General features: G+C 50.8%; 1 protein-coding gene across 1 annotated transcript; it reads left to right on the top strand.

The window, feature by feature from the left end:
* The first annotated feature begins 3,292 nt into the window (after positions 1-3,292).
* On the top strand, positions 3,293-6,838 carry HEY1 (hes related family bHLH transcription factor with YRPW motif 1). The gene is made up of 5 exons (XM_080578749.1): positions 3,293-3,632; positions 3,743-3,818; positions 3,916-3,999; positions 4,110-4,191; positions 4,969-6,838. Exons 1-5 carry the CDS (start codon positions 3,427-3,429, stop codon positions 5,550-5,552), a joined length of 1,032 nt encoding a protein of 343 aa, XP_080434875.1. The 5' UTR covers positions 3,293-3,426; the 3' UTR covers positions 5,553-6,838.
* The last annotated feature ends 3,980 nt before the right edge of the window (positions 6,839-10,818 follow it).

Here is a 10,818-nt window from a genome sequence, read left to right as displayed (position 1 = left end):
AGTAAAATAGCCAATCTGCCTGCCCCCACCTCAGCCAGAGGGCTGACTGAGTAAAAGGTAGCTCTGCCTGGGTGGCTTCAGTGTGTGCTCGCAGATCGGCCTTGTGTACAGTTACGTCCCAGGTCTGGTTCTGGAGATGAGCTGGAACCTCCTCAGGTGAAAGCAAAGACTACCTGCACGGTTCAGGGCTGTCCAGAAGACTAACGGAGCTCTGCTGCTGCCGAGAAGCTGACAGTGTGACAACTGACAGCCTTGCTCACTCATCACTATACACAGCTCCCCAAAAGTGGGAGCTGAGACCAGTGCTGCAGCACAAGCGGTGCAGCCGAGGCACTCGGCTTACAGTAGGGGCTTTGGTGTGGAAGTTATCCCCGTCCTTGGCCAGCCCGAAGGCAGAAATGCATTCCCAGAGCCCAGCAGCTGCATGCTGCGTGGGGCCAGCACGGCGAGAGCTCCCCAGCCACGTCTCTGTGTGAGTGCCCGGGCCTCAGAGATGTGCAGGTGTGAACGTCGGCAGCCAGCTCCCGAGAAAACACCCTCGCACTTGGAGTGCTGTTCACAGACCACGCAAAAAAACCTGAAAAACTCTTCTGCTGTTTCCAACAACTTGGCAGGCAGTTCCATGTGACCTGTGACACGGCCCTGAGCCGTGTCGGTGGCACGGACAAGCCACACAAGTTCAGCAAGAAGCCAGTAAGGAACATCACCGGAGCTGGAGCAGCAACTTCTTGCCTGCAGGGCTGACGCCGCAGCTCGGTACGTGCTGGGGGGCATGGGGGGCGGCAATGTGAGTGCCAGAGCCACTGGTTGAATTGGGCACCGTAACCACAGAAACGGCGAGTTTCCGGGCGGGGATGACAGGTTGATGGGATTACTCTTCAAAGCACTTGCTGCCTTGGGAGAGCAGGCCGGGAGGGAGGGGACCGGAGTTAATTTAGTGCATGCAGCAGAGCAGGGGGCGGCGGCGGCGGGTCCCCACCGGAGGGAAGCCTGCAGCAGCGACAAGCAGCTCCTGTTCAGTGTGACTTGGGCCAGTCCTGAAATCAACTTAGGAGGCACACAGGGATGAAGAATGGGGGGGGTGCACACAGAAAAATAAGGTCACCCCCTTCTGAGGGACGGTTGTGTCCAACAGGTGCTGTGCGCCGCACTGGTGAGGCCACACCTCCAGCATCTTGGTCAGGTTGGGGCCCTCGCTACAAGGATGTGGAGGTGCTGAAGGGTGTGCAGAGAAGGGCAACAAAGCTGGTGAAGGCACTAGAAAACAAGACTTACGAGGAGTGACTGGGGGAATCGGGGTTGTTCAGTCTGGAGAAGAGGAGGCTGAGGGCAGACTTCATCACTGCAGTGCTTGGCCCTGGTGGGGAAGCGTGAGGGGAGCCAAGGGCCTCAGTGCATGTGAGAGGAAGGCCGAGGGGTGCAGCTGTGGGCACAATGTCCGGGGAGGTGGCAGACCGACTGCGGCATGACACAGTATGGCACGGTATGGCACAGCCTGGCACGGCACGGCACGGCACGCTGGGGAGCACTGCGAGGGAAGGCTGCTGCCTTCTGAGCCCATCGCCCCAGTGCTGCGGAGGCATCGGTGAGGTACAAGATGAGTCTCTTTCAGACGTGCCCTTCCCGTGCACACTCTCCTTTTAATTCCCTCAGCCTTGGGCATGCAAAAGGCTGCTCTCCTGTCTGCCCTCCTGACCGCTCCAGGCAGAGGTGTGAGAGGTGCATGACGGTGCTGTCTCTACACGTTAGCAATTTCTGGCTAATAAAACTGCCCTTTGGGCCACGGTTAACAATTAGACCAACTCTGAGCACTGGGCCCTGCCCAGTATCACAGAGGCACAAGGTAATTGAAAGCTGTTCGTGCTGCTGTTCCTCCTCGTGCCGGACGGAAAGATCGAAACAAACAGACGGGCAAACATTTCTTATCTTCCCCTGGCAGCTGACAGCCAACTGCAGTTATTGCCTCCGAGCCGCAGCCACGCTCTCCCTGACGGCTTCTGCAGGTTGCCTGGGGAAGGCAGTGCCTGCAAAAAGCTCCCAGAGCATCCCTGGGGGGCCTGGCCCCAGTGCTTCGGGGAGCTGTAGGTGGGCTGAGCTGCAGGAGGCGACTGCTGGGACCTGGAGGTCAGACCCCATGCATAAGCGACGTGTGCTTGCTGCCAGGTAATTTCGGCTACCACATTTTTTCCCTGTGTCAGGAAGGGGTTACACGCACCTGGATGGGAGATGTCAGGTGCACTGTCTGCAAGCCAAAGAGGCGGAAATGTCACGGCGCCTGCCAGGGACCTGCTTCTGGTCCTGCGAAAGTGAGCGAGAGGTGCAGACAGCTGTTTTCCAGCAAAAACACACAGGCTGGAAAGGTGGATGCACTGCAAGTGCTGACACAAGCTTAATTACACAGCACCGCAGAACAGACAGACTTATGAAAAATGCAGTGTGGGAACAGAATATTTCTACCACCCCCTGTTAGCTGCTTACAGGCAGCTGCAGCACTGCTCTGGGCTTCTTAGCTGCAGCTCTTACTGCCTGTAGCCCAGTCCTTGCTCCCTTCTCCCTTCCCAGAAGAGGTGCTCGGTAAAAATACGGGCAGCTGCCTGAAATGTGCAGCAAGCGTGTGCTGACTTCGACCTCAACAGCTGGGAGGCTGAAGGATGCTGTCCCAGGGGCTCGTGGCTCTTTGCTGTGACACCGGGCACCTCCCGCCCTTCGGCCGTGACACTCGAGGGGACCAGCTTTGATAAAGGGCCCTGCTGGAAAGGCTTCGTGTGCGTGAAAACCCAACTGTGATGAAACTGCCTCAAACCGCATGGCCCCATTTCACCTGTGCTTGTTAGTAATATCATTACTCACTATTTTTTATTATTTAGTACTATTTTTATTTATTATTTATTTTTTATTATTTAGTACTATTTTTATTTTTTATTTTTTTTATTATTTAGTACTATCTTTTATTACTTTTATTGTTTTATTATTTTTATTATTGTCCCCTTTCTGCCTGCCCCTCAGCTTGACGCAACAGGAGGCAGCGGCTGCGTGCGGGGAACACACCCAGGCCCGGTGGGCCTTCATCTACGGCCTCCATGCACGCCCCGACACCCCGACACCCCGACACCCCGACACCGCACCCCGACACCGCACCACGACGCCACCGACGCCGCGCCGCAGCTTTCCCACGGCCGCGCGCCGCGTGGGCGGTGCCGCGGCGGCTGGGGCGGGCGGCTATTGGCCGAGCGCGGCGCGGCGGCGGCCAATGGGTGAGGCGGGGGCCGCGCGTGGCGGCGGGCGGCGGCTGCAGCTGCTGCTGGTGCTGCTCCTACTGCTGGTGCTGCTCCTACTGCTCCTGCTGCTCCTGCTGCTGCTGCTGCTGCTGCTGCTGCTGGCCGCGTCCCGCCCGCGGCGGCTCGAGGGGCGCGGCGCGGGGCCGCCATGGGGGAGACGGGCGCGGGGCGCGCGCCGGGCCCCCTGCTGCCGCGCGCCCTCGTGCCGCGCGCCGCCCGCCGCCTGCCCAGCGGCCGCCCTCGCCCCGCCGCCGCCGCCGCCATGAAGCGGGCGCACCCCGAGTCCAGCTCGTCCGACAGCGAGGAGCTGGACGAGGCCGTCGAGGTGGAGAAGGAGAGCGCGGATGAGAACGGGTGAGGAGGGAAGGAGGGGGGCCGTGTGTGGGGGGGGGTCCCTGTCCTGCGCTGCCCGCTCTCCCCCCCTGCCCTCTGCCCCCGCCGCTCAGCCCCGCCGCTCCCCGCAGGACGCCGGGCTCGCCGCCGGGCTCCGTGTCGCCGTCCGCCACCTCGCAGATCCTGGCCAGGAAGAGGCGCCGAGGGGTGAGTGAGGGATGGAGGGAGTGAGGGAGGAGCGCCCGCCGGCGGGACGGGCTGCCCCCTCCCCGCAGCCCCTCACCCCCGCCGCTCTGCCCCGCAGATCATCGAGAAGCGCCGCCGCGACCGCATCAACAACAGCCTGTCGGAGCTGAGGAGGCTGGTGCCCAGCGCCTTCGAGAAGCAGGTCGGTGGTTCCCGGCCCGGCCCCGGGCTGCCCTCCCCGAGCCGCTCCGGGAAGGGCTCGGGCGTCCCCGGCCCTGCCTGGAAAGTTTCCCGCTCCCCCTTCCCTCCTAGGGATCGGCCAAGCTGGAGAAGGCGGAGATCCTGCAGATGACCGTCGACCACCTGAAAATGCTGCACACGGCGGGAGGGAAAGGTACGGTGTCTGTGCTGACAGCCGGCCACGGGAGGAGCGCGGCCCCGAGCGTGCAGGAGCTCCTGGGGAAAGTGGATGGGAAGTCTGTCGGGTTTTGCCAGGGCTTTAGGGCTTTCTTCTTCTTGGGAAGATTTACAGCCCAAACGTTTTACAGCACTAGCTTCGGCTTGTTCTAGGGGAGAACAGTTGCAAGTCTAGCAACATGTCAGCCCTGTGAGGCGAACTGTTGGCAACTCAGAAAACACATATTTCTTGCTGTTGTCAAATGTTTGTTTCCCTAGCATTCTGAAATTTCAGAGCAGAAGCTGGAAAAAATACAGCTTTCAACGAGTAGTGCAGAAAATGAGCAAAAATGGTGAAATGTGCTTTGCAGCGAATAAATGACTTGCCTGCAAAAATACCCTCTCTAAGCTGGGACTTGTGTTTCTAACGAATTCTACTGTGCTGTGGTTTTGCTTGCACTGGGAGACGTGAAAAGAACAAAAGTACTTTCCTCCCAGTGGTAGCATGCAATTTCAGTTTAAAAATGGCAGTCTATGACCGGTCTTGGGACTTGCAGCATCACAGCACAGATATGAAAGAAAAGGTTGTTAGCCCCCCCCTAAAAACAAAAGCAACAACAAAAAGAAATAGAAAGGAGTTTGGCAGCTAATCTATGGTTGGGAATACTAACCACATCCAAGTGAAATATGCTTCATAGGGCAGGGTGGAGTGGGGAGGCAACGTGTAGACAAGGACTAGAAAACAGCATCTTAAGACTCCATTCTTTTCTCATAGGTTATTTTGATGCTCATGCTTTGGCTATGGACTACCGGAGCTTAGGGTTTCGAGAATGCCTGGCTGAAGTAGCTCGATACCTTAGTATTATAGAGGGTCTGGATGCCTCTGACCCTCTGCGGGTTCGACTCGTGTCTCATCTCAATAACTACGCCTCTCAGCGGGAAGCGGCGAGCAGCGCACACGCTGGCATTGGACACATTCCTTGGGGCAGTGCCTTTGGACATCACCCTCATATATCTCACCCGTTGCTGCTGCCTCAAAACGGGCATGGTAACACCAGTACTACGGCGTCTTCCACAGAACCGCATCACCAGAGCAGAATCGCCGCCCCACACGCTGAAACTTCCTCACTCAGAGTGCCCCCAAATGGCAGCGTCGGACCAGTGCTCCCCGTGGTCACATCCACGACCAAACTGTCTCCTCCTCTTCTCTCCTCCATGGCATCTCTGTCTGCGTTCCCCTTTTCCTTTGGCTCGTTCCATCTGCTGTCTCCCAACATGCTGAGCCCGTCTGCACCAACGCAGTCAGCGAACCTCGGCAAACCGTACAGACCGTGGGGGACTGAGATCGGAGCCTTCTAAGGACTAACCCTTTAGTAAGGGTGGGGAAGCCTGCAAACCTAGCTGAGCTGGGTTGTGCCACGCTTAAAATTGAAGTTTTTAATAACTGGGACAAAGGTACAGCTTCAACTTAAATAAGTTTGTCTAAAAACCGTCTCTTTGGATTTTTTTTGTTTGTTTTCTACATTTTTGTATTAGCTTTTTTTTTTTTTTTAAATAGTTGCTGAAGTTATCCGAAAATAAAATTACAATAGTGGATGTTAACACTTGTGTTAGATCTGTTCTGAGCATTTAAATCACTTTTGTAAACAGCTTGTTTCCAATGTTCCATTTTTCCTGAGTACATCAGACCGCCTTTTTATGAAGAGATATCACCTGTTATTGTTAGCAACAGCTTAGTTTAGTTATTAATTTTACCAAGACCACTCTTCTCAGCCTTAACAAGCTGTGTTTTTGTTAGTATTTTGACATTGAGATGTTCTGTAACGAATTACTCTTTTTGTAAACTATATTGGAGTCTTATATTTCTGAACAAAGCGTTGACAAATCAGATGGACCAGCTTGACCAGCTTTATCTAAGAGCCCGATTTCTATTTGTTCTGCAGTGATTTGGTATATTCGGTGGTCTTATTCTAGTCCCTAGTGGACATTTATTTGCATCACAGAATCACTACATTAGTTCTTCCACCCAAAAGAGCAGCATGTGCTTTAGAGCAAACTCTGAAATGTGGAGGGTGCAAAAGTGAAATTACAAACTACACTGGTGGTGGGTTTCGTTGCGGGAGATGTGAAGGGGAAAAAAAAAATTGTCACCCACGGTAGTCTTCCAGCCAGAGCAGGTCACATGCATATTCATTTTACAGGGCCAGATTCTGCTCTGAGTTACAGTGGAGCGATTGTTCTGTTACCCTGTGTTCTTGGGTAACTGAAATCAGGCTCTTTCCCTCTGTGAGCTCCAAATTCGCACCTGAAAAAAGTTATGCTGGTATTTAAATAGCCAATGGGATCGTACAGTGGGAACCTGTTCAGTGCCCAACCTTATTGCTTAACAAATGTATCCTAACTGGTGGTTTTTTTTTTTTTTTGGTTGTATTTTACTTTTAGGTGCAGTTCAGTGCCACTCCTCATTTTGTAAGGGCGCTGCTGCATTTTTGTGTGTGTGAGTGTGTGTGTGTGTGTGTATTTTGTTTTCCTGAGAATCTTAATCTGAACAGGTTTATCTAGTGAGTTCCACTGGACTGAGTTTGACTGCTCTTGTATTTGTGTTGTGGCTAAATAAAGGAGAAAGAACAAAGTATTTTAAATGACATGTTTGTCTGATACATATATATCAGTGGACAATTCTGTGCCTCTGCTATCACGGGCAATGTTGAAGAGTTGCTATTGAGTGTCTCTGTGGGTATATGTGTTTACTTTTTCCTCGCTCGTGTATTACGGTGTATAACCTACACTAGCTGAGTGTAGCATAAAGAGCCACTGTGCCTCAGAGTAACAGCCCAGGGAGTGAAAGTTAAGGATGCGTTTTGTGTGTTACTTCCACCTGCATGGCCGTGTGCGGGCAGAGGGTGAGGAGACCTGGGTTACTGCTAAAGAGGAGGCTGAAGCTGCACAGCAATAAATATTCTTACTGCTTCATCTTAATATTAAAAAGCGATCATCTTTACCAACGTGGAGGCCTTTCTGGTCAAACTCATGAAATCTTTAATTGTCCTGTAGCTCTGTAACACAGGTCTGTACTTGGCAGCCTAGTTGTGTTCAGATGTACCCACAATCTCTGACAGGTCCTGTGTTTGTCACTGAGCAGTGTTACCAGCATGGTGTGCTGCTTTTTTGAAGCAACAACCAGACAGCCCTAAACGCAGACGGAAGGTTTTCTCCTTGAAAGAGGCGTGAGTGGATGGATCCATCCTACCTGCAAATCGCTACCTGGGGAACAACAACTCCTGGAAGTACCTCGCTTCTTTCCTGTGCATTTGAATTTGTAGTACACTTGTGTTGGTACACGCTGTATCCTCCTCTGGATTTAGCTCTGCCAGAAAATAGCAGAAAGAGCTCGGCCCTGTGGGAGAAGAGAGCTTTGTTTAAAGAGGGGCTCTCGGGCCAATTAAGGAGTGGCGTTGACGAGAGGCTGAGAGAGGGCTAGGCTTTCTCGGAAGGATTGCCATGAGGCTGGAAAGAGTGGGAGGTTATTCGGGTGTGTATCCTTGTTCTACCTTCCGTCCCAGGCTGCCTGGGACAAATGCAGAACACTGTGGCAGCTAGAAATACATAGGTATTATTGAGGAGAGATTATAGCAAATAGTATTTCGTGTATAAACACGAAACAAGAGGCTGTAAAATTCCAAATCTAGTTTCCTCTTCGCGGTGTGTATTGTCTCCTGTTTAATTATGCTCTGCCCTGTCCCTAATAGGCTTTTATATTAAATTAACAACTCCAGCGTAGAAGATTGCTATAGTGCATGCAACTATACTTTAGATCTTCTAATAAATGGCAATGCTTCTCAGCTTTTTAATGGTTATTTCACTGACATTCAGATGACTTTGCCTGCTTCTAAATAGCTGGCTCTTTTATTTAGGAAGACCCCTATAACTATGTCTGTCCCACTGTCCTAATCTTGAGCAAAGTTCAGAAGCAGATCACAATAAATGTTTAGCTGCTGGTGTTTATCCACATGCAGTCTTCTCTTTCCATTCCCAATGGCAAAAGTATTAAAGACAAGTACCAATCTTACTGAACTTGTGCAGTAAAACTATGTTAACTTTTAGAGACTGAAAAAAACAAGTCCAGGGCTATACAGCAACTTGTGCTGCTAACTCAGTATTTCATGCTTGGCAATCGCTTAATGATATCCGTTTTGTCAGCAGGGAAAAAGCAATGGCATTGCTTGTTCTCCTTTCTTCAGGAGACAGTGGTAGCTGGAAATTTTCTGTTTAAATGACAAATGCTGTTGTTTCTCAAAAACTGCAGTTCTGAGACATTCTGCTATTTTTATTTCCTGTAGAATGCTAGCTTTCTGCAGACAGACTGAGAAAGGCAAGATAAGCTTGCTCCCATAGGCAGCGGATAGCTCCTGAGCCCAAAATATTTACTTGTTTACCCTAGTGCAAAAAAAAAAAAAAAGGCAATTCAGGAGCAAAAGCTTAACCAGAGAGGTAGTGGAGAAGAAAGGAAATGCAGATGTGAGTTGATCCCATGACCCCCAACTACCTTAAATCTCTTTGGATGAACCCTGTCTGTCCGGAAATCCTCAGGCTAGCATTTTGTGTGGGATGTAAGACGACATGGTATTTTATATAAGCAAATATTGTCTTCCTTTCTTGAGGAAGCTGGATTCAAGTGCAGGATAAATTTAAGAAGCTGGAAATACTGCATAAAACCAGATACAAACCTTTGGAAATCCACTCTGATTTGGCGTAAAGGAATAGCTCATCAAAGTGATATTTTTTGCTTTTGGAAAGAAGCTGTCACTAGTTCTTAGGCCTGTTTCTGTTCAGCGCTCCCGCCTTACACTCGCAGCGTGACACAGTTTATTAGGATCATGATAAAATACATGAATCCTGACTATTGCCCTCTTCACTCACACATCAGCATGCGAGTCCCCAGGTGACAGGAGCCTTTCCAGACTATTACTTAGTGGTGGGAAGCCCACGTTTTTCCGAGAAACAAACAAGCCCAAGTGAGCGCAGATAAACTGAAACCCTTCTTCCTGTTTTATATTGTGTGCCTATTCACAAGCATTTCTTGCCAGAAACTCCCGGTTTGGATCACAATATACTCCACACTGAGCTGAAGCCTGCAGTGAATAATGTGCAGGTCATTGGCTTTGTGCTGGAAGGCAACAAAAACGATTTACAAAGCCCTTTTCTGAGGCCTTACATGAAAGGTTGCAGAGACGGGCTGTGGTGCTTGCCAGGTGACTCAGCACACGAGGTGTGAGCGTGCCCATGTATTAACCGGTCTACCTGGCCCCGTAGAGCAGCGCATGCTTTGCCAGTAACCGAATGCCTCTCCTTCCACTTGCCCAGCTTATAAATAAAAATGAGAACAGGCCCTTTCTTCTGGGGCCAGAAGATGCAGGCACTGACTCATGCTTGCAATATAGTAGCTTGACTGCAGTAATAAATGTTGAAATGCCGGTGCCAAGCAAGATACCGAAATTTGAAGGTGTCTTTTGGGAGTCTGAAGAATTCATCTGGAGAAAGCCTTTATTAAGGAAGTACTTGGGTATTTCACGTTGTTCTCTCTTATTCCACCTCATCCCATGTAATTTTTTCTTCAGCAAATTCTACTAATTAATCATACAGCATGAAGCAGTTGACCAAACTGCCTTGTTTTGACCCATGCTGTCTGCAGCCTGCCCAAGCCTTCCCAGGACCCCAGAGTTCATAGACAGAGGTTCTCTTCCAGCTGTGTCTTGTTCTTCAATATATCGTGTAACACAGCTCTATGATGCACATGGGGCTTCTCTAAGTGCTCAAAACATCTGAGCACTAGGGGCATTCTGCCCTGCTTTGAGAGCCCTTAACCACGTTCCATTGCTTGGACCTTTTCAGAGGCTTTTATCAGGCTTCTTTCTTCAGGAGAAGCCTCCTGGAAAAGAAGAGGAGATAGCTGGAGCCAGTTCTGCATATCTGCCATGCTTCTGCTTGTCAGGGCAGCCTCAGCACGGGGAAACCTCTGCAGACCACTCTCTTCTCTCTGCGTTGGGAAGTCTTCCTGGAGTTTTCCAGGCAGCTTGTATGGGCCCCAAGGTAAGCTGTAATATCCAGGAACAGACAGTAGTAATGGGTTAAATGCTGGTGGCGCGTGCATTTCTCCGTCTTGCCCTGCTTTCACAGAAGAAAGGATGTTGGAGCAGAAAAGTTGGTGGAACAGCTCTGTGAAGAGAATGGCAAAGAGCAGGAAGGAAGGCTAATGTGGATCAGAGGAAAGCTAAGGTTGTGAGCAGATGAATGAAGAGTTGCATTGTTTGCATTGCCTGTTGCAAAGATACGGAAATAACTGTCGTCAAATGACAAAATAAGCTGTATGCAAGTACGTAAATGATTTGGAAAGGGGAAGGCAATAATCTTAGTAAATCTCAGTTTTGCTCAGTCAGCCAGAACCAGATGAGCAACACACAAAAATTGAGGCACATAATTTAAAAACAGTAAGGTGATGGAACAAATATGTGTGGATATCTTCGTCTACTCTGATGAGTCATCTCCCCAGCTAGGGAGGAATCAGGGCTTGGGTGATCTACTGCAAGAATGCATCGCAGCATGATTTGCTGGTTGTGTTTGTACA

Source organism: Anser brachyrhynchus (assembly GCF_964034855.1).
Source record: "Anser brachyrhynchus genome assembly, chromosome: 2".
NCBI classification, from domain to species: domain Eukaryota; kingdom Metazoa; phylum Chordata; class Aves; order Anseriformes; family Anatidae; genus Anser; species Anser brachyrhynchus.
This window is presented reverse-complemented; position numbering and strand designations above follow the sequence as displayed.

Bases quoted from the DNA above. Each gene is read 5' to 3' on its own strand.
- HEY1 (XM_080578749.1), top strand. From the start codon at position 3,427: ATGGGGGAGACGGGCGCGGGGCGCGCGCCGGGCCCCCTGCTGCCGCGC. The intron at 3,819-3,915 runs GTGAGTGAGGGA...TCTGCCCCGCAG, and splicing joins CCAGGAAGAGGCGCCGAGGG to ATCATCGAGAAGCGCCGCCG. The intron at 4,000-4,109 runs GTCGGTGGTTCC...CTTCCCTCCTAG, and splicing joins CCAGCGCCTTCGAGAAGCAG to GGATCGGCCAAGCTGGAGAA.